This window comes from Venturia canescens, chromosome 1 (genome assembly GCF_019457755.1).
Source record: "Venturia canescens isolate UGA chromosome 1, ASM1945775v1, whole genome shotgun sequence".
Taxonomy (NCBI): domain Eukaryota; kingdom Metazoa; phylum Arthropoda; class Insecta; order Hymenoptera; family Ichneumonidae; genus Venturia; species Venturia canescens.
Window position 1 is genome coordinate 31227993 of NC_057421.1, and position 24417 is coordinate 31252409.

General features: G+C 38.8%; 2 protein-coding genes across 7 annotated transcripts in view; one reads left to right on the top strand and one right to left on the bottom strand.

Annotated features, from left to right (window-relative positions):
• LOC122418650 (cordon-bleu protein-like 1) overlaps nucleotides 1–24417 on the top strand; it is a 113493-nt gene that overhangs the window by 55325 nt on the left and 33751 nt on the right. The window lies entirely within an intron of this gene.
• On the bottom strand, nucleotides 18237–21155 carry LOC122418776 (uncharacterized). The gene is made up of 4 exons (XM_043432925.1): nucleotides 21081–21155; nucleotides 20648–20803; nucleotides 20226–20354; nucleotides 18237–18665 (listed from the first exon to the last, which is right to left on the bottom strand). Exons 1-4 carry the CDS (start codon nucleotides 21123–21125, stop codon nucleotides 18591–18593), a joined length of 405 nt encoding a protein of 134 aa, XP_043288860.1. The 5' UTR covers nucleotides 21126–21155; the 3' UTR covers nucleotides 18237–18590.

Consider the following 24417-nt stretch of genomic DNA (forward strand, 5'->3'; position numbering starts at 1 on the left):
CGAAATTCGATTATTCAATACTTGAATCAAATTATTTAGTTTTTTCTACTTTTATCTCTCGTATGGCGTGAATTTGAGTACGAGGAGAGCGAGGCCGTAGAGGGCAAAAGTCAGGATGCGCGAGTGTTCGATCATTAATTAGAGAGAAAGTGGAACGGGTCGCCACGAACGATCATCGACCGGTCCATCGAGTTGCTCGTTCCGCGAGATAAATCGTTGTTCCTTCTCCACAGGTTCAAAACTATCGTTACATGTTCATAATAATAACTAAAGTAAGGCTTCTCCCTCAGTTTTTACTCGACCTTTTTTATCATCTCACCAAACCACTGCCACTGGCTTCATTGCGTTCTCAGGAACATCGCTCTAGCACGACAGCCCTGAAAACATCTCAAATCCCTCGAAACGATCGATTCGACCTGCTGCTATTTCAATTCTCCCGAGCTCCCGAGCGAACACAAAATTTTACGATTTTCAGAGCCAAGTGAGACAGAACTGACCATCGCGCAGAAAAATTAGGCACTCCACTATTTTTAATGATCACAGCGATGATAAAGAAATCGCTTCGTTGAATGCACGCTCCATTGAATCAAAACACTTTGCAGTTGTTTACTCGTAATTGAATCATTCTGTCACGTCCGGAGGGGCGTGAAGGAAAGCTTTCGTCGTTTGAGCATCAATCGGTAAATCCTACGTCCCAGAGACTTTTCCATGCAGGTATTATATACGCAATGCGTTTATATATTGATATACTCGTTCGAGTGGGCGCACGCTAAGAGACCTCGAGAAGTCTTGCTTTTGTCTAGTTGCGATTGAGGAAAGGCATTAAAAGTCGTCGACAAAGAGATCTTGGATTCTCCATATATTCTTGATATAACGTAAGGTGTTAGTAAATTACAATAAAGTGATACAACTTGGTGTGCTACGCACGTGGTACATTACCGGGGAGGTGTCTTCGGACTCTTCGATGCGCGCTCGTTATTGAATTTTGTGATCGATTGTAAAATATATTCCAAGTCAGAAGTCGCGAGATGACTGGAAAATATTTAAAGTCCCGTATCGGAGTAAAATACCTTAACGCCTTTGTTGCCGGAGTCGACTCACTCTCTTCTACAGATACCTGGAACGACAACCGACGACCTCTTTTTATAGGGCTAGATTTGGCTCGAATAAGTGGGGCTTGTTTTCGTTACCTTGGGCACAAGTGTTGTGGGTTCTATTTTTCGGGACTTATAAGAAGAAAACATCTGTGTTATCAATCGATGAATCCCCGAAATTTAAGGCGGTAGTGCTCGGATAGGAGTTTTCGCGGAAACCAGAACACTTGCGAACACAGCATACGTCAGGGCACGTGTCTTTGGGGTAAATTGACCATGGTTTATTTTCGGTGTCTTGATTAGGTGATATGCGCACTTAGTTCGAGGTCATTTTAGTTAAGTTGCAAATAGGAGAAATAAAATGATGAAATTTAACGTCGGTTGTGACAGTTTCGTTAAATTCTTCAAGCATCGAATTACTCATTTTTATAATATTCTGCTTTTGAAGTTCGTTCACATTTTTCAAGAGGTTTAAACTTCGGAATGCAATTTCAAAAAATCGAAAGAACGTCTCGAGCACTTTTCAGATTTTCCGACGAATGAAACAGAAGTGCTCAAAGATCCGGTCCATTTTGCCCCGTTTTGTCATTTGCACAGCCAGTCGGCAGGCTTATAAATGTGGGACGTTTAATTATGTACTGCACTGAAGGATATAATTGCGCGTGCATGAAGTTTTCCTACTCGGATAGTGCTGTCGTTAAAGTATCTCAGCGATGCATTAGGAGAACACGAGGACTCTCTCGAAGTCGAAATGAGACTTGAGAACGTTCTCGGTGTTGCTCCGCTTAAAAGGACGGTCTGAGGAAGATTCCTTGCGATCCTATCTATTGTTAGTGTCTCTTGGGACAAGCCAAAGAAGGTATTATTGACGCGATAAGTTTTATAGGTCACGGGTATACAGACACATACAGACACACACAACGGAGAAGAACAATATTCCGCGTGTCGCTTTGCGCTCGGAAATGCGAGGTGAACGCCAGGTTTGAGGAAAGTTTAGTTCGCTTCATTCGTCGGGTGATTGTGACCGACGAAAAGTCCTTTCCTCCTTTCTCTTTTTCTTATTCTTTCTCACCACGTTTTCCCTGTCCAGCGGCGTACTTCATTAGATCGTTCAATTATTTAGAACGTCTGCTCGTCGTTCCATTACGTAAAGACGATTAGCTGGATATAAGCTAATGTAATCGCGACGTGTGTGCGTTTATGAGATTGCGATCTTGATTCAGGCGAGAGCCAGTAATGATGAGAGAATACAATAATAATGGGCGTGTCTGCAGCTGTGCCCACATCCATTTCGCATTCGATTTTTATTATTTTTCTCTTTTAATTGTGCAGCTTATTATACGCTGTTACTGCACACACCGCATGCTGATATAAGACGTGTCATGCTTTGCGATTTTCGTCGGATTAGAGCGTCACGAGGAAAGCACCGAAATGGCGGAAGAGAGAATGGTGTTGCGTTTGAATTTTGCATGTTAACCTCCTCAAGGCTCATTTCTCTCATCGCACCTGTCGAACGAACCGCGAGATACCGCGGTGGTTTATGCATATTTAAAAAATTCAATTTTCTCGTATATTCGAATTTATAAGTCTCGCTTCGTTGAACTCTCGTAATCACCATTTCAATCTGCTTCCGAAAAAATGCGAAAGTTCGAGCGTCGTCATTAACCTGGTTCCGGAAAATGATGGAATTTAACCTGATTCTTCGAATAATTTGTCACTAAATTTATCCTCGTTGACGAATGAGCGATAAACAAAAATTATTACAAGCATCGAAACGCTTTTCGGACATTTGAAAATCTATCACAATATCCTGTCGATAGAGTTTCAAAAATAACGAGAGAAAACAATCATTTTTTGATGAAAGTAAACATCGACGTTACACATGCAAATTTGATTTTTCAATGTCGCTTTCCCTGCTTTTATACTCGATAGTTTTTCGTGCTCAATTGCGACGTTTTCTTCGTAGACTTTCGATTAAAAATGCTGTATACATCTGTGAAAGTGCTTAACAAGTTTCACTTCATTTCTCAACGTTCGTTAAAGTGCTTCTTGCCGGGGTTGATCTTCGTGTATCCTCAAAACTGGAAGGTAATCAAGTAGAAAGATTCTGCAATGATCAGACGAGCAAAAAATTCTTCAGCTTTTTATCCCTTTCATTCGCATTTAACGATGGATTCACAGCGTGTTATAGATCCCGGCAGAATTATTGCAAAGTCTCGGTGCAGACAAATTTCAAACGAGCGACAGTAGGTTGACCGCCGCCCCGGGCGCGATATTTCTTACAAGTATTCATGCGTGTAAGCCTGCACATATTTCGTACGTTTACTGTCAATTTTGTAATGGGAATTTATCTTGAAAGTCCCCAGTGATCGCTCACGAGAGAGTCGGAGATGTCCCACTTTCGCCGAAAACGATCGTTACTGATGAACGATTATATTATACAACGTGCCACGAGTTGTACTTGCGGAGCTTCGGAAATTGTGCAAAGTAATTTTTCACGATTGTTTTAATCGCGCCATCATTTCGGTCGCTCCAAAAAATCGAATAATTCATAAAACGAATCCACTCGGTCTCCGAATGACTACAAATTTTCTGTAGAATTAATTCCCGCATTTTCTACGACCGTCGAATTCGACAACGGTGCAAATGGCAGATCGCATACACCGTTGCTTCGCGAAATAAAAAATCGGTGACTCACAAATGTTTTTTTCCCTCATTTCGTTGGACTCCACCGTCGCAAGCTTCAGCATCGTGCACACATCGATCGTGTCACGGATTTCGGAGAATCGATCGGCATTGAATGGGGATCGTCCAATTCACTTCAAATCCCTGTATTAGGTCGAACGTCGCGCTGACTCGCCCGAAAGGTTATTACACCGGTAAGAATTTCAAGTGCTCTCTCGCTCTCTCCTCTCTTTCTTCGGAGCAATTGGAACCGGTGTGCTCTGCGCAAAGTCCAAGGAATAGTAGGCGGTCAGGCAAGTGCACTCTCGACCGGACAGAGAGAACGAGAGCGAGAGAGAACCGATAAAAACGAATGAGGAAGTTATCTGTGCACCGGAGCCAGCACACACACGAGCATGAATATGGCCATAAATATCGGGTGTTCCATGAGACGAGTTTGAGACGCAGAGGGAATTTGGATCATAAAATTTTCGATGGAAACATGCCTGGGCTGTTGATTCGTGTGGTGCATCGTTGACGAGTTATTAATTAGTTAAAGAGACAAGCAACGCGATAGGTTGTGAAGACGAAGTGGGAGGAGAGGCCATCGACGCCGATTCTTAGGGCAATGAATCGGCTCTCGAGTAATGAATCTTGAGCATATGGTAAAAAAAACCGGCCAAGGGCTTCTTTCGCCGGAATTCCTCGATTTCTCTGCTCTGCGAATTTGAGAGGTAACGCGCCTAGCACAGCTTGTGTGCACGCACATAAACGGACTAGACAATGCACCAGGTGGAAGTAACCGATGGAAAAAGGGTTAAGAAAAAAAGCAGCAACAAGTGGCCGGTTAATGTGCTTCCTATATATCTGTAGACAAGCATAAATGGAAGAGCGCGCGGCATTAATACGACGTATCAATGACCAAGGCAAGCGAAAGGCTTTCGAATCAACATCCATAAACTACAAATACGCCCTTCTTGCACCGGCCAGTCATCGGAACGAAGTGCTCGTAGAGGAATCTCGTTTTTTCCATAGCCTGCTGCTCGGACGTTCATCCTTCTCTTCGTCCTTGCTTCCCTTCTTCCCGGCGTTTCAGCTCCGGCCGGCACACAAGTCCGAGACAGCAGGTAGAGGCTCTCTCGCTGGGATGCTTTACTCGTCGTTGAAATCTCCGCGCTCGGAAGAGGAGGAAAAAGAGATGGAGATGGAGCAGGGGAGAAGACGAAGCATAGGGAGAAGCGGAGAGCTGGAAGATTCTGGTTTCAGGATGCGTTGCAATTCTTATCGCTCTTCAACCACTCTCCGTCTCTCTTCTTAATCCCCCCCCCCATTCTGCTCTTCCTCTTCTGGCCTATGATCGCTCGCACAAGATTCTTCCTCGCGCATATATACACCTGTGCGTCGAGATAAATGAACCTTGTGGCAAGCAGAGTGGCGCGAGCCACACTAGATTCCAACCTCGATCCACTTGCACGTACGCCTTTTTCGTTCCTGATTATCAAACCACGTATATAAACACACACCCACAGGTATAATTATATTCGAGAGTGTGTGTCCCTCATAAAGTTGAATCGCGTAGCTTTTCTCTCTCTCTCTCTCTCTCTCTCTGTCTCTCTTTCCGCCTCTCGCTCGTCGCTTTGATGTATATCCTTCGTCTTCTTCGTCCTCGCTTTGATGCACTCCGCAACTCCACAGTAGTCGTCTTTTAAACTCGATTTTCTCTCTCTTCCTCTTTCTCTTTTTTTTCCTTGTTCTCGTGCTCACGAACTATACCAGAGATATTATACTTCCTTCTATCTACTCTTTTCTTATTTTTTCTGCTTGTTATTCCTTCTTCTTTTCTATACCCTGGAAGGCTCGCCGCGAGGAGGTCGCGAGCAAGGCCATCTCGGGCGTTGCCCTTCAGCGCTCGATCTTTCCATCTTATTTTCTATCAGTGTGTTCATATACGCTTATATATCCTCGTCTTTATTTACTCGACTATTTTTATTGGGCTTCGATATTATTGTTATTCATATTTTCCTGTGAATGCTCAAAGTTTCGTCATGTTTCTGTTTTTTTTTTTTTCTATCGACTTTATGATCTTTTATATATTAAAAGTAGTGCCATTTTTGTGCTAAAAGCACGAACTCCTGTTGAGCAGTTCAACGGAAAATATCGAAAATAATCGTTAGAAAATGAATTTTGACGGTTGAGTTATCGAAGTATTAGAATTTTCGTAAAGAACTTTAACCTCAAAGAAAGTTACGTCATTTTTTGTATCACAGTGTTTTTGTGTGAAGTACTTTCTTTCTTGATTCTCTTCATGATTTCTCTAGACTCGTTTTATTGACTGCAATTCATACTCGTATTTCATACAACTTTATGATATATAGGATATGCTGTAATTCCAGTTACTCGGGTTCAGGAACAACCTGGGAACCGTAGCCATGAGAAGCAGCGAGAATAATCGATCTTTTGACTTTGCATCAGTTGCAGAATTCAAAAGGAGTAAAAAAAAGGTTTTGATTGATTGTACAGAAAAAATAATTGGTTGATCATGATTTTTCAAACTTCAAGCGATCCCGCGTGAAGTTTTCTTACTTTAGTCGCATTGAGAGCTTCATTTTTAAAATACTTATCGCTCATTAGGAAATAGGCGAACAATTCCTCAAGTTAATAGATGCAACATAAAGAGAAATGAAGATTGAGTTACAACATTTTTCGACTAACGAGACAAGAAAATTATTTTTTTCATCCAATAATGCGCAAAACGACAATTTCGGAGACACAATTTTAAAAACACAGTTTTAAGTGAAGAATAAAAGAAAAATTCTTCAAAGCTTATGTAGGGGGTTTTCGAGGGTGCATTTTCAGAATCTGGCATTTATTTTGTAAAATTAAATCAAAATCTTCATTATTTTTGCGTTTTAAATTGAAAAGTCAAGAATTTTTTACTTTTTTTTTTCCTTTAAATGGATTTTCGATATTGTTGCTGCACTTGAATAACCATATTATCACCAGTAAAGGTGTCCTTTCCAGAACGCTGGTTATGAGCGTTTTTTTCTCTCACAGTTTTTCCAAGATGACTGTTTTTGCCAAGCAGCATGATGTAAATTTTCATGATTTTTTTTCTCGAAAAGTATTAACTTAACGAAAAAATGTCACAGAACAAAAAGTGTTTAGAATCGCCCAAAAGATACGTGTGATTTATTCAAAAATGTTTTAGCTTATTTGAATTCATCAATTTTGACAATTTTTTGGAAAATTTAAAAAAATTCTGAAAAAATTCACACGTACCTCTTTGGATAACACTTTTTGTTCCGTAACATTTTTTCGTAAAGTTGAAACTTTTTGAGAAAAAAATTATAAACATATTTATTATGCGTCGGACAAAAGCTTTGCATATCGTGCAATTTATATTTTTTATTCTTTATCTTCATCACCCCCCCCCCCCCCCCCTCCCTCCCTCTCAGTCTATTTCTTCTTCAGTTCTTGTTTTTTTGTACTACGACCTTGGTGCCAAAAAACGTGATTAGGTAGAATCAGGGAGATTCAAACCGGTTTTTTCATCCATTCGTATTTTATTTCGATCCTTCCTTACCAGACGCGTTTTTACTGTCTGGTCATGTATGGGACACTGCTGGGAACGAGGATCACGTCTGTGATTTTCATTCCGGCTAAAATTTTATCAACATTTAATTCTAGAGTACGAAGATTTTGAGAATTGGTCGATTTGTTTGAGGTTAGTTTCTTCGTGATAACGAAAATTTTCGTTTTTCGAGTACTTTCGTACAAATTTCTTTATTCTTTCACATTTTTTGAGAGTAAAAATGGTTCATTTGAATTCAGATCTCAAAAGTATTTGCACTTTTCACAAACAAATCACCGCTCGATTCATTCGGAAATGGTAAGAAATGTAACGAATTTGGTTTCAAACTAGTTTGAAAAATACGTTCAAACTTTTCTCTTTCGACCTTAGAAGCTCTCGTTTTCAAGGCCACGCGCAGTTTCTTCTCCCTTCGAAAGCGAGTAAAGAATTTTTCTTCTCTCGCATACGCAAGAGCTGATTCGGATTCGCCTTGGCACTGCCGGCGGAAAAGCTTCATTAGAATAACAATTTAACCGTGCGAAAAGTTCGAACTGCACGGCAATTCGCACGCTGCAACTTAGTCGCTCTCACGTGGCAAAAAAGAATCTCGGCAATGCCCTCGCGCGGTTTCCCTCAACGTTTTCCTTCCTTTTTTCCCTTCTTCTTTACTCACTTTTTCATCCTCCCGACGACAGCGACGCGAGACGCGACACTGACGTTTCACTCATCACTCTGCCGAGCGAAAGTCAACTCGATGTGTATTTGTACGTGATATTGCAAAATCGAACAGAAAAAAAGCAATTCACGTCCAAGGAGGAAAAGAAACTCTCCGAGGTTTCTCCTCCTTCTTACAAAATAAAAAAAAGAAAAAAAAATAAAATAAAAAAAAGATGGTGCACAAGGAAAGTCAATCGACTGCACTGAATATTGATGAGAGTATTGCACAAAACTCGTGCACTCGTTTCCAGCTCTTTTCACTCTTTTTTTTTTTCGTCAGTAGTTCCAGTGGATTCAAGCACAAACTCGGAGCATCGAGGATCCAAAATATGAAGAAAAAATTCGGATCCGAGCGAGTTTTTAACGCGAACACGAATATTCTCAATCTCGTATCCTCATTTAACCATTCAATGATTCAAAAAAAATTTCACACAATAAAGTGTGAAGCCAAGCTTCACCAAAGAGAAAAACATTGAAAGTTCCATATTTTGTCGAATTAATTTCAATAAACTTAACACCGAGTCGTAATGAAAATAAAGTCTGTCAAGAGGATTATCAAAGAATGATAATTATTCATTCATTTTTGATCCACCACTTTAATGTTTCATCGAAAGTTTGAAAATCATTTTACAATGTGTCCAAATTTTGGGTTCCTTCTGCAGCCTCTATCTTATGACCGAATCAAAGTAATATAACCGGCGGCCACAGATCGAAGCAACGGTGACCCCAAAAACCCAGTGAAATTGTATCCAACGAATCGTGCAATATATCCGGCGCATTATCAGCCAAACATCATTAACCATAAACACGCCATTATGGTATATTAACTTATTTTATGATACACCATTATCATAAACTCTCCGATTTCCCATACGAAATTTAGTGGGTCACAGTATGGTTTATGTGGGGTTAGATTTAATGAAAATGAGATAATGAAAACAACGTTTGTCCGATGCACGTGTGGTCAGCGCCACATTGTGAAAGTTAAGTGATTAGTATATTGTAAGATAGAGGTCGCCTTTTGCCCCTGTGCAGTGCGTTTGCTTGTCATTTTATAAATTGAATATTTTTTCAAATATAATTTTGCACCGTAACATTTCTACGTATGCGAGAAATAATTGCCACATTTGAGGATTCTTGACCACGATTTCGTTCGGATTCTGTTGGGAAAAGATAATAATCGAGATGAAGTGGAAAGAGGTAATAGAGAGAAAAAAATGTCGGAGGATGTAAATTGGTCTCACGTGCTTCGACACTCTTCAAGCGGTTATCCTACCGCATATATGCACTTTATTCACTATCTGCGATATTATATTGAAGTCACGAGAGACATTGACCATGGGTTAACACTGTGAGAATCGAGCAGAGATATTAGTCGTGATCACAAGCTCCGATACGCTTTCTCGTCCTGTGGCATTGCCAACCAACGGCCAACAGCCCACTGTCGTTCTCGTATATACATATAAGTATGTAAGAAAATATCAAGACATTTATACTGGGTGAAGAAATTTCAAAAGATTTCTATATACATGTAGGAAATTGAGTGGTGTTGGAATGAGAAATTCCTCTTCCAGTTCAGTGGGCAGCATGTGATCTGAGAAATCGCAAGATCTTCGCGTCGATTGAATTTGAAATTATTTGCCCCTTTGGCATAAAAGCGATTCGCGATTGAGAGGGGATATTCCCAGGAAAAGGCATTAAAAAAGCTCGCTTCGGATACTGAAACTCGTCCCAAATATCTCCATTCAATTCCATTCAAATACGTACAATGGGGAAAAAAAAAAAACAAAACAAATTGGTTAAAATGCAAAAGTTTCATTTCCGAATATCTTTATCACGAAATTTCAATTTTCAGAAATGTTTCAAACCGCCAAAATCCTTCAATTTTTAATATTTCCCCATGATTTTAGTTCACGCGATAGCCACTGCTTTACGAACCAAAACGCCCTTCGCTTTTTTCATCTCAAATGAACCAATCCCCCGGAACCATGGAGAAACATACGGCTTCCTGTCGAGTAGTTTTACCCCGAATCTACCCGAGATATCAGAGTTTAAAAATTCCATCATAGACCTGAAATACCAATAAATAAACCCTCCAAATTTCAAAAGTCCACGCTTTTTTTCCTCGCCGCAAAAAAATCCCGAAAAACCCCAAAAAATCCGGCTGCCACACGGGCTTGAAAAGTCCCCCTCAAAAAGTACCTCTAACCAAGAATGACGCTCGCATGGAAATAGAATCAACTGAAATCCCGTGAAACGGAGCATCTGTTTCCAGACCATTAAGTCCCTTTACACATGTGCGTCTGTCCATATGGTACGTTGGTTCGTATAATTACTTGTTCATATGTAATTACACACTTTTATAAGCAAAGGTTTACACACGCAGGAGGTATCCTGCGACAAAGCGACCACGAGAATGTCGTTTCAATGCCGCGTGCATGCGGTCCGCGATGTAAAGACTAGACGAGCCAATGACTCGGTCTTGCGTATATCGAGCTTCGCCTTAATTGGGCGGGAGAGCGCTCTCTCGCGATCTAAACGGGGAACGGAGATAAGATGCCGATGTTTGTAATAATACGTGGGTATCCATATCACGGCTGACTCCCTCTCGATTTATGCACCGTGTGCGTATTATTATCAGCTTTTTTTTTCATTCCAAGTGTACGACGAATCAACCTCGGTTGAGTCTTGGGACGATGCTTTCCCTTCAGGATGATGACGCGAATAAAAGTGGCGACGACGAAATCGACGATTCTGGCAAAGATCACGAGAGGAATCGCAGCTGCAAACGGTCGTGGAAAAAACGCATGCGGATTCTGTCAGAACTAGCTGTAAAAAACTCGCCTCGAAATCGTAGATAAGCAACTGAACAATGCGTCGCGGTTTCAGTTGAGTCATTGATCTTGTTTTTTTCGCGAGATTCGACAAATTCCTGGAAAAATAGATCAGCGAATGTGAAAATCGAGGCAAATTCACCCGGACGTGGCACCAATGATTTTTCAGTTCTTAAGGCATCGATTTTATAACGGACATAAAAATATTACACGCACTTATACCATTATGCAAGAAATAGTACATGTAAATTCTTGGACTGAAATCGTCGATATTTACGGCATATACGAATTCAATTTACAACTCATACGTCTGTTTAAATGTCCGTTAGCATGTGTGCGTTGAAAGGCAACGACGGAGACGAATCTCGGTTACGTAAATGGAATGGCCAACGGTGCGAAAATGAGGAAGAGAATGTGAGAAAACATAATTCTTTTATTTCTCTTTCGTATCGATATAATCGACTGTCGCGTGAGTGCGTTTAATGCGTAATCGAGATGATCGATAATGAAAGGCCAGCACGAGAGTGATACTGAGATATTTATAAAAATGTGTGGAAATTAATTGATCACATGTGTTATTCCCAATCGCATAATCAAACAATAATGTGCTTGCACTCGCACACACATATGTTTGTGGTTTGAAAGAGGTGCTCGGGGCGTAACAGTCGCTTCGTCAAAGTGTCATTTCTCCGTCATTAATTATCTTCCCATCCAACTTTTCTCATTCGTCGTACGTGTGAATATGTTTTACTTTCATTCGATAGAACGTTTATTTATTCCTTTCTAAGAAACGAAACTTTTCACCCTCGTTGGTCCAAGTTTCATTGTGATTTATTCCAACGAAAGGGTGATACGATTTTCAATGTTAACTTCGATAGTGACACAACTCTGAAGCGAGTGTCGTGAAAGCGATTTTTTGTTCTCCACAGCGACGCTTATTCGGTGAGGAAATTGAGGAAATTTCGAAGCTGGTCATTAGAAGGGTTATTAGAAAGAAGAATTGGAGCGGAGGAAATCGTGAGTCGAACGTTAAGGGCCGGTTAAGGTAGTGAGGATGCTCCCTGACTTAACATTTTTTAGGGTCACCGAAAATTCGAGGAAACATTTCTCACGATAAGTGGATGATTCGTAGCCTCGAGCTACAAACTTAACCTCGATTCATGCGCGTTCCTTTCCAATATAACGTCACGGAATATAAATCAAATTACAATGTTTCAGGGCAGGATATGACGGCTGGGAAGTCCAATTAAAAATCGAGTGAAGTATGCGAAGTTTTGAAATTAGACGTATCAAGTTTTCGCCAACTGCGAACAATTCCAAAATACTTATGGTCTCGAGTATCGAAGCGAATGATTTCTTCATAGCTAAAGATATCGAGATTTATTCAGTTCGATGATTAAATTCGATGCATTTTTTGTCTCTTTTCGTGTGTTGATGAAAAAGCCTTTAGGCAAAATATTCCCCGTTGTGAATTTCGCGTTACGACTTTCATAACCCTGCGATCTTTCCGTTCTTTTTTCTCAATACGTATCGTTGTGGTTACGTAAATAAATCCGAGCCGAATAAAACTGACTCGTAATCCACAGAGTAAAAATATTTAATATAATGCACGCTCGTGTTCTATCACGATTAATTTATATGGTATTTATGGTAAATAGTGTTACGGTGGCTCGGAGGAATTTCATCCGCAAAAACCGTACCAAAGGATTATGGAAATCCGAATAACTCGCTTCAATGAGGATTCGTTGACCGAAACTTCGTGAGTGAACTTTGAAATGTTTTATCACGATAGTGACATCGTCGCATTCAAATCTTTTCTGTGCTTCTCATCAATTAATAATATTTCAAAAAAGTGTACTTATAAAAAACGAACTATAATTGCAATCAGATTCTGCTGTCAATAAAATTCGATAAATTTTTGTTTCGATAAATCTACAGCTTCCTTCGACGTTTATCTTCCCCGCGTGATCTCTCGTTCCAGTGAGATTTCGTTTGCGACATTTTATTTCACGCAGGCGCGTCGGGACTCGTCGGACTTTTCAGTTTTACTTTTTTCGTTTAAATCTCGCTATATTTGAAGACAGTTGCGAGGAAATGCAGTCGAGGAGCAAGAAAATGAGAGGGAGAGAGAGAGAGAAAGGTCGATGGATGAATTCTCGCTAACTGGCAACCCAAGTAGCAGCAAAATAAGTACACACACACCGAGACGAGAGATACTTTGCCACCGGCGGCGATCTTCTCTCTCGATATCGATTACCTTCCTTCGATATATCTATACACAGATATTTGAATTCTCGGAGCGTATAAACGCACTTACCACTCTCCTACGTGCTTGAATCTGGTTCCGCGTGCTTTCGCCATCCCCATAATCTCTGTTCGCATCTCAAAAAAATAGTGAAATATAAATGAGAAAAAAGCAACATACTAAAACCCCTCCTGCTCAACGATCGTTTCCGACCGTACATTTTTTTCCTTGCGTAGAATCATTGCATTATAATTGGAAATAAATACTACGTTGCTTTCAATTCCGTTGGATAAATTATTCAACTGCCAGATTTAATTTTATGAACTTCTTCGAATGTGTCTGCATGTGCGACTCACCAGCAAAGGAGGCGATAAGTGCTAATGACTTTTTTGTAGTCAGCGATCGGCATTCTTTTATTGGCCCCTGCCGGCGCAATTAGTGATTACAGTTTTAATTACTTTGTGTGATTTAGGTTCGATACTATTTTCTTTCGATCCTATGCTTTTTGCTCCCTCGTTTCGCTTCGACGTTTGAGAGATTTTTTATTCGGTTAAAGCTCGTTAATGAATACCAGATAGAACAACTGTTTTCTCTGTAATTATTATTTTGCTCGGAACAATCGCGCTCTCGGTATTATTGTTTTCGGAATAAAATCCCAGCGATTGGCAACAGATCGATGAAATGGTTTCTTTTAATTTTCGTTCCAATGTGTTCGAACTTTGATTATAATCGAAAAGATATTTATTCGAACTTCATTCTTCATTTTTCAGTTGATTTTTCATTTTTCAATTTAATGCTTCAACGTTTCGATGTTTTCATATTTTATGAAAATTGGCGTTACGCGGTTAAAAAATTTCTAATTATCTGCAACTTTCTCGTGATATCCTTTGAATAAGTGAAATGAAAAATAAACTGTCGATCCCGTCTCGATTTCTGTCCTTTGTTCGTGCGCGTTTATGACCTCAAAGCTTGCGGTACTCTCCTTTATTTTCGATGGGAAAGTTACGAAACTGTGAGCGGGTCAGGTATGCTCGCCTTATATCTCGTGTCGCGAGTGCGTTGCCTGAACGAGAAGATAGCATTGGCGAAAATTAGAATTCCAAAAAAGTTTTGTAGCACCAAGCGGTAGGTCAGAAAAAAACGAACTGCTGAGTCGGTGGTTCTTGTTGTGGAAGGTTTGTCCATATTTTTGTGCTGACTCTTCACAGTGTGGCAGACGGATTCGAGACAGAAATTCAGTGAACGTGGAAAAATGTTCCATTTCTCTCCACTGTTCCGCTCTCTCTCTCTCTCTTGAGTCTCGTAATTAACGAGCCACCTGTAAGCCTTTCAGCTCCCGGTCGGGACAATTTTTTGTCTCTTTCTACACGAAGAGGTCACGGTCCGTAAAATCTGTTTTTGATCCCTTATGTCCAAACACCTACGGACGTTTTCTGAAACTCTAAACATCCACGGAGGTAAAAATGAGCCCATCCAGATCTCTTCGCTCTCCGCATTCTCCGGCTGGGCTTGACTGTTATTTCACGAGTTAAAAGTCGAAGAAAAATGAAAAGCAGGTAAATGACGGACAAAATGGTGGAACGATGACATTTGGAAATTCTTCTGTGAATTAATGCCATGGATTTATCTTAACTGAATAACTCTGATTCGCTGCTTTATCGGATATTTTGGAATATATTTCGTGCCACAAATTTTATTAGCCTTAGATTTATTAAGGTAGTCACGCACGAGACGATTTTCTTAAGAAAGTCTTGAAATTTACACAGAGTTTAAATGGATCGTCGACTGACAAGCATATCAAATTTTAAAGGGTTCGTCTTATTGGTTATTTATTATGTTATGTTATTTATTATATACATTTCAGCATTTTGTTTCTCCTTGGCTTGGGCCATTTCTGTCACAGCCTTATGTCTTTTTATTAAAACTTTTTTCTTGATCCATTTCCCTTTGTGTTTTCCCTTTGCGATGGATCCCCGTTCAGTTAATGCTTTGTAATTTTATTCGACAAGAAATAAGTTAAAAAAATTTATTTACAATTTTGAATGAATAACTGACATTAATTTAGAGTGATAATATCTTTAATTAGGAAGTAAAAATCGAGCCAATTTAGACACTCGTAAAATACGATCCTACGGGAATAATCCGCCTTAAGGAAGTTGAGGCTGTACAGTCATTTTTTTTACCCAAAAGTTATGACCTGTACCTTTCAAAAGTTAGGCCAGTTTACAGTTTGACAATGTTGCATACACTTTAAAGAAAAGTTGGGGAAAAAAAGACGAAAAACTGGTGAAAGCTCAATCGAAAACACGAACGGTGACGATCCTAGCCTCTAAAAACTGCACGGGAAACAGACTATTATTAATATAATCTCAGCAAATCTCCTAATAAATCTGAAAAAAATTGACATTGTTCAGCAAGCCTTGCTCATGTTGCCCAAAAAATTTCATATTTTTAGCATCATTTTTAACGGAGATATCACTGAATGTGTCTTGACTTCCATAAGATTACATGTTATTTGGCCCAAATTGTTATTGATTTTTTTCAGCAACAACGCTCCTAAACTGTCTGAAAATTTAACTGATTTTTTTTTACACTTCACTTTATAAGATGCAATCAGTTTAAAAGCGATGACATCATTTTCATTCTAATGCCTCAACTTCCTTAATCTGTATCTAAATCAACAGTTTTTTCTTTTCATTAGAAGCTTCTTTTCATCGTCAGATAAAGTATCAGTCGTGTTTTACTTTCAATTTAATGTTTTCCAGTTGAAATCTAAGTAAAATTTATCCAATCATATTCGAAATGATTGGAGAATGAATTAATTGAACGATAAGCGTCATAAAAAAGCGAAGAAAGCGACGAAAGAGCTTCGAAACAATTGAAATTGAATGGAATATAATTTTTGCACTGCGGACGTATGTGCGAGATGACAATGTCGATTTTATTCGATCGAACGCGATTGCGATTGTCACGTACGAATACATAAAATCGTCAGGCATGATGAGACCCAACGCAGGCGCCTAGAAAGATATTTTTTCATCGTGTATGCTGCTGTAACGTGTTTACAATACTTAATACCGCAGGAATCTTCGAGCCACGAGGTACATACAGATTCGTTGGTATACCATTTTTCCTTTTTTCTAAACCACCATTCTTCACGCGCAGGTTGTTGCATCTCGAAGTTGAAATTCTCCGAACAATCGAGCCGAGAGTTGAGAAGCATCGTGATTTTATGGAAATAAGAAACGTGTGTGAGAATTGATGGATCATTTCAAAAAATCGTCTCGCGCAGATGTAATAATAATGAATTTCTGCGGTTAAAATGCCACTTGATACCGAATTTTTCACACGCAATCTTCGTACGTAATTGTTCGCTAATGATGAAAAACTTATCGTCCGTTGAAAGATACCAATGTTGAAAAAATAATGATAAATGAAGAGTGAGTTAATCGTTGTGGAAACTTTCCTCTCTTCAGTCCAATTTTACTAATCGAGACTTCGTAATTTTCTCTTATTTATTACTTACCGCACGAACAAATGAAAGAGTCAACGACGATATTCTTATACGTTGTTCTCAAAACATACTTTTCGTTAAACTCGAACGTGCTTCTTTTCTCGACCTTCCAGAGATATCTTATCACGCGCGTTTAACGAGTGTTTCCATACTTTTTCTCGTTCACCTTGTAATAAATAATCGGTGTAAGCCTCGGAGTATTTCGTCGACACGTGAAAAATAGGAGCTTGTGTACTCGTGTTTTATTTTGTTGTTCGCTCGCAGAACATCAAATCCCCGTCTGCGTGACGTCAAGCGTTGAATATTGAAGGGTGTCGAGTACTCTAACGATGTAGGAGTGTGAAGACGTCACGTTAGAAATAATTCAAGAGCTCAAATGCACGATATCGATGCGAGGTACCGTTGGAACAGCATTCAAACACAATTGTTTGTCCACGTAAAACAAGCTATGAATCTTATATCCTCATTTCGTATCGAGCCTCGTTTACTAAATTACTTTCAATTCTCATTTTACAAGATTCTCGATTAACTACTGCAAACATTATCGCAACTTGTGTCACACGTGTGCGATCAGATTGCTATCGATTTAGTCAGCCCTTCATTGAATTTTCGTCTCATTTTTCCGGCATGTGTGCACTTGATTTTTCACATTTTTGCAGAAGAAAAATGTCAATAAATCGTACCAAACCCGTTGTGAGATTTTTTCTTGACACTTCCCCCTCCTAATTCGATGTTAACTTGGAATAATCTTCAAACGCCCGGGCCGAGTGATCTGGTAGAGGAAAAGGGTCCGGAATTGAGCACTGGGCCGGTGCTACTTGCCTCCGTGCACGTCTCACAATACCGCTCGATTCACCGTTGTTTTCCATCGCGTGTTTATGACATCTAGCTATCAGTGAACACAAGTATACATGCAAAGCATGTATGAAAAAAGGCTCTCATTGCGATGCACGCTCGCGAGTGACCACCAAGAAATGCCGATAAAGAAACATGCAAGGAAACGAGGAAATATTCTATTCGAAGGTACACAACATCGCTCGACTTTGTTTACCACACCCTCTGATTGGACCAACAGTCCAAGAGAAACGTGACGAGCTCGAGGACTTGCCAGTTGAAAAAATAGTGGCCCCCCTCGATCATTCTTTCACTAATAATATATTTCTCGATGCTTCGCCGCACGTGAAATCGCTCTGTTGCAACCTGCACTCTGTCAAAATACGATGACACGCGAATACGATAAGCGAAATAATCGCTCGTTCACGTCCGCATGAATCATTGAACTATGTAACGTTTTCACATTTTTCTGCCACACCTTATCGAAGACCGAAAATTCTACTTTCTATTTTTGGTCATAGGAATTTTCATGAGTTTTCTTTTTTTGGTAAAATATGCACATGCTGAGATTAAAAAATACGAAAATTTGCTGATCATTCACGGATGAATGATTTTTACTGATCTTTTGTGTGCTCTTCACTGCTACTTACGCTCGCCCCTAATTCCATGATGTACGAGGAAAACTAGATTCTAAAAACGATGAATAGGCTGTCAGGTTCTAGCTTGGAGAAAAGTCGTGAAATAAAAAAGCTCGAGTTGAAAGTTTTTTCCAATCGTTTTATTTCGGTTCAAATTAATTGCAGGGTTTTATCAAATTTACGTTTTTATGCGAGCTCTTTTTCTAACCATCGTTTCAATTTTTCCTCATTTCATCATAAGGATTAGAAATGAGGTATAAATGCATTTTATGTGAAGTTGGTTATCAACAAAAACATCCTCACTTTGCACGATGTTTATAGTTATTGAGTTTGTCTAATTAATTTCCTTGTAAACAAGGCCTTTTTCAATTAAAAAAGAAAAAAATCTAATTATCAACGACGAATGATTTCCGAAAACTATGAGAATGTGAGCAATCCACTCATTTGGTTTTTCTCTCACTACTGGTAATCTCGCCTGATTAATTAGACTTGAAGTAACCATTTTTAAGCATGTAGGCCGCCATAGATTCCACAGCTTTTTCACCAGTTTCCACCTGATGGATGAAAAATAGCATGAATATTGAATTTCGCAAGTTCTTGTTCACTGCAGGCGGTGAAACTCAACCGATAACCGTAGTTTTGGTTACTTTCTAGACAAATATTAATTGCCCTCGCCATTTATACGTGTGAACTGAAAATGTCTAACTAGAAAACTTTCCTGGAGTCTATTTTCACGGTGGAATAAGACGACGCTGAAGTTTCCAACGTTGGAGTCCAACGAAATGAACGAAAAAAACGTTTTTAATTCACCAATTGTTTATTTGACGAATCGTTGGTGCAGCTTGAAAAACTACGAATCGCAAATTTGGCAGGGAACAAAATAGGAGAATTACTGGAATTATTGGAGATTTTTTTTCGATCATTTCGTTGGACTCCAACGTTGGAAACTTCAGCGTCATGGAATAAGCCATCGTATTTGAAGGATTGACTTTTAAATAGAAAAATAATTCGGACCTTTAGATACACGAGATTCGATATGTTTGTCTCCAAAGCACACTCGTTGTTTTCATGAAAATTACGAATGCTATCTACTTGAATCGCTATCTGAATATTTTGTAAAATTTAACAAATATTTTGTCGTGCGTATGGGACTAAATATTTTGGTTTAATCAAACCTATTTAAAGTGCTTCAACAATATTTTATTCACTACTCTCAAATTTGCAAAATCAATATAATGCACTCCTCTTTTGTTATTCATGCATAAAATATAAATCTTTGGAGTGGACACGTTATCGAGCAAATTTATAAGAGTCGAGTTATGTTGCAGCAAGTCAACAATTCTACTTTCAGTAAATGTATTCAACAACAGGTCTCCTCTAAATACACGTTTAAAGAGCTCAGTTCTTTCGAGTAGAGCTGTGATGAGTATAGTTACAAATAGCTGCTAGTTAACAACTCTATCGGTAGCCATTCTCGATAACAATTCCGCACCTTAATAACTGCGGATCTACGTAGAGAACGTCAATCCTCTTAAACATATCTACTGCAGTGTGATATTTAATCGCCAATATTTCTACTCATGATGATTTTAGAATGAATCTCATCGCGAGTAGAGATATTGAAGATCATGGATTATACATGAGTAGAAGTAGAGTTGTTATAAATTTTGGAGTAGAGATTTTAAAGGCAGAGTTGTTTTCGAGTAGAAGCGTAAAGAGGATGCATGTTATTCTGCCGAGTGCACGAATAAGGTAAAATGCCAGACATCGGAGTCAAATTTGACTAGAATATGTCGGGGATTTGGACTAATCCATAAAGACTTTGAGTGTCAGTGATAAATGACGCTGAAGTTTCCAACGTTGGAGTCCAACGAAATGATGGAAAGAAACTCTCCAATAATTCCAGTAATTTCTCTATTTTGTTCTCTGCCAAATTTGCGATTCGTAGTTTTTCAAGCTGCACCAACGATTCGTGAAATAAAAAATTGGTGAATTACAAACGTTTTTTTCGTTCATTTCGTTGGACTCCAACGTTGGAAACTTCAGCGTCGTAGTGATAAGTGATTTGGAGAGTTTACTCTTCCTGAAAATAGCGCATTACAATTAGAACTTACCGCGAGGCCACAGTTCTCAATTGCAGCTCTTATTGCGCTCGGGTCCTGCTCGGTGTCACTCGGAGGCTTCAATACCGTTGCGACGTCATTAATTGTCTCAAAGGCTAGCTGTATCTTCATCAGTACATCCTACCAACGATAAAGTTCAGTTATGCAATTGGAAAGTTGAAATTGAACGTTTAAGGGCATGAATTCCAAGCACGCCTGGAGTTTCCGAAGTTTAAAATTTTCCACATGATTTGACCGATTATGAGAAAGCTCTATCAGCGGACTTTTGCCATCCCCCTGTGTCCCTGGGCAGAGCTTTTTTGTACCTGGTCAAACCGTGTCAGGAAATTTCACTCCGTAGATCGCGCAACCGTCTCGTTTGCACCCTTCGTGACGAGGTACCCGTAACTGACCCACAACGTTGAAGCTCTTACCTTATTTATTGTTGTTCCATTTAAAGCAACGAGCATACCATTGTGAAGTTGAAAAATCGACGTGGCCACTTTTTCTAGCTGAAGCAAGCACGCCTCCTTGGTTTCTATTGGTTGAGCATTTGTATTCGCGGGTCTCAGTACATGGCCATGAGCTACCTGTGAATCGTACAGCGAAATTTCGTTTCATTCATCAGTTCTTTATTCTCGAATGTTTTTCATTGGAATTCAGCGATATAATGAAACTGTACCAACTTTTTTGACGCAACGAGCTCCGATTTTAATTGAACGTCACCAAGAATAAAGCGGAATTGAAAAATTGAATGATTTGTAAATTCATCATGCAACTATTATTGACAGGCACGAACAACAATGCGGGACAAAGTTTTTTAAATGATATTTTTCCCAAAAAAAGTTCACAGCATATTTTACTCACCAAAGCCACTAGGGCGAAGCAAAGCGCTACTGAGATTCTCGCCATTGTCGCTATCCGTGGAATTTTTTCGATGTTCTGCTCCATCGCAATCGAAGAACGCTTATATATACGCTCAATTCGTCTCATCAAAACGCCATAAAAGAGATTACAGCTAGATAGGGTGTTTGTTCGGTTGTGTAATAAATTTACGTGTCGACAACGGAGATGTCATCGTTAGATCAAAATATGAGATATTACTATTTGGGTACGGAATTATTTTGTGGAATTCAATGGAGAAAAATGAGAAAAAACGATAGTCTCGAATAAAAAATAACGATAATAGTCGTTTTCGTTACTCAGTTTTAATATTTTCGTTTTAATAATCTGATGTTATCGAGTTACTCTGAAAATAACATCTTCCTAATAAAAATCCCCGCGTTATTGTTTTTCGATTTCAATTTACAAATAGTGCGATTTTTTCACAAATCGTAAAACGACATCAGATGCGATGAAAAAGTGGGAAAATGGCTTTTCCACTTCGTGGAAATAACAAACTAAAAGCTAATCGAAAGTCATTTATTCAGAGTTCTGTTTACTCGAACATTCCGATTGCTCTTGCCATTGAAACTCCGAGTAAATGTTATTCCAATAGCTATCTCAAGGCACGACAACCGACGGATTAGACGAATATTCTTATTCGTGCTTTTATCGTGTGAATGTAATTTGCAATCATGGCGTAGCTCTAAATCACATTAGTTTATCACGCTCCCGTGGCTCACACTGTAAACAGTATGTTCAACAAAATGTTGAACCACGATGATAAAAAGATCACGTTCATATGTGAAAAGAAGATCAAATGGAACTAGAAAACCAAGGTTGCAGCTGAACCAATAGGGACTAATTGCTGAGACAATTGCTCAAAAACAGTTTTCAAAGTGCGTTTAATTCAACGATTCTGGATACAATGTAATATTGTTTCCAAGTGTATTGAATTCGTTTACTTAATTTATTTTAGTTGTAATTGGGATCAAGGTCGTTGGAAGGTGCAGCTTGTGATTCGAGTCTCTTCTCTTGCTTTTGCTGTTATCTGACAAATCAAGTTGAATTACTAGAAAAATAATTGAACCCAACGAAATCAAATTTTCAATTGGTTTTTGCTTAATCATACTGAACTTTTTTTTTTTACAGTAAACAATAAATTTGCAGTGATCTTGAATAAAAATGGAAATCGAATGTGTCTCTGAGCTACTTTATCAAATCGAACAGAACTCGTTTTGCGCGTCGATTCTTACTCCTGTTGAAGAATTTATTTTCTTTTACTGAACAGGTGCACCGAGAAAGGATCTTGACAATAGGCGTCGATTTAATGTCTCGCGAGGACTGACGAATCGATTGGTTCATCATCGAAAGCATTTTTTAAATCCAATCAAGTATCTTGTTTCCATAATCAAGAAGAAAAAGGACTTTTTCTTGAAAAATATTCCCAACAGCAATCGGCACTCGGGAACTTTCGAAAACATTTCTTCCAAAATACTGATTGGTTGGACGAATACCTTTTTAAATGTCATTCTTTTTTTTACAATTCAGAAATATACGAAAATGAGAAGAAATAAAATTTGAGTTGCCAAGGCGGGGACTAAACCTTTCATGAAATATGACATTGGAATAAATCCCACTCAGTTCACTTTTCGTCGCATTTGAACAATTTGAAACTACATTTTCTCTGAATATCGACCTTGCTTGTAGCTTTTGATTTGGAATTTTAGAGGAATTTATTTAAGTTACACGAAATCTCGAGTGGCTCGCGTATACAATCGTGACCACGTTTTCATTTTGCTTTTAAATCTTCAATTTATATCAATTTTATAATAATTACCAGTTGCTGGATTAATGAGGATATTTTTCCTGGAAATTTTGGTAGAAAAATAATGTTGCAATCATGCAGTTGCATTGGCAAGTACACTTTTTTGTAGAAACTTACATCGGGAATGATGAACCCAAAATGGAGTGCAAAAGAGATTGTGAAATGAATTTATGACGGATGAATTTTTTTCACAAATATTTGTAGTAAGGTCTGATTGGAAAAAAATTAGTTTTTCGATTTGGCAAATTTTACATTAAAGCAAAGTCTTAATTGTGTCACAAAAGTGATAAAACATTGATTATGGGACCAGTTTATATGACACTGAAGTTTCATAGTTTTTAGATCACTGAAGTGATCTAAAAAAACTCCCCAACAATTCCAGTAATTCTCCAATTTAGTCAAGTTTTTTACAGTTTTCCAGTCAACACCAATGATTCGGGAAATAAAAAATTGGTTAATTACAAATGTTATTTTTGTTAATTTCGTTGGACTCCAACGTTGCAAACTTCGGTGTCGTCCAGTCTATTTCGAACCAAATCGACTGTTAATCCGAAATAGTGAAGTTCGCAAATATGATTTTTCGTTGACACGCGAAGTTTCAAACGCCTCCGCGAGCGCCTTCGCTGCGAATGTTTGTGCAGTCATTTTCTTTCCTTTCGCAATTTTTCAATCCCCATTACTCGGATTTAACTGAACGCGAAAGAGTCCATACCATGTGTGTGTGTTACGCTCGCTTCGATATGGGCCGCATCCATAAGTGGTCCCTCGAACTCACTCGCTCTCTTGCGTAATAAACTTATCTTACAACCGTTCAATATTAATAAGCAAACGTAAGCGTTCGAACGCTTTTTTGCGTTACGTGACGACTTTTTTTTCAAAGTCGCCGCAGAACTTTTCTTGGAACTCTTCATCGTATTCGGATTCTTTAATTTAAGTTTTCCCACTGAATTTATCGTTCCTTGGAAAAGATACCTTCGGTCCAATCGTCGTGGTTTTTTCAACATTGAGACATTTTTTTTGATTAATTTTCAACTTCTGTCTCCATTGGGTATGCGGGAGCTACAATAGTTGGCGAAATTCGATTAATTGTGGAAGTCCACGTTGTACGAATGTTGATCATGGTTTCCTCAATTTGTTCTAGGGCGATCTCAATTTTTCTCCAAATATGCGAGACGTCGATGATACGAAGAGTTGTGATAAAAATAATAAGTCATTTCTAATAACACGCGATTAAGGTGATTGAGAATTCTTTAACATAAATCAAATATAAATTTCACACGGTGATGAACGAAATCACTGATTTCATGCCGGAAGCATAACGAATGTTTTAATAGAATAATAGCGTAAGCATTGTGCTCGTTGAATATTACACAGCGCTAATTGAAAAATTGAAAAATTAGAACTGTCCGAGCTCGCATCATATTTTTCTCAGTAGGAGTCCAGTTCCAGAAAAATCTCTCTACATTAATTTGCGTGACAAAAAAGTTCTCAGCA

Excerpts from the sequence above, each read along its gene's own strand:
- LOC122418776 (XM_043432925.1), bottom strand. The coding sequence starts at position 21,125 with ATGGCGAGAATCTCAGTAGCGCTTTGCTTCGCCCTAGTGGCTTTG. Across the intron at positions 20,804-21,080 it reads GCTTCGCCCTAGTGGCTTTG|GTAGCTCATGGCCATGTACT; the intron begins GTGAGTAAAATA and ends TACGATTCACAG. Across the intron at positions 20,355-20,647 it reads ATGGAACAACAATAAATAAG|GATGTACTGATGAAGATACA; the intron begins GTAAGAGCTTCA and ends TATCGTTGGTAG.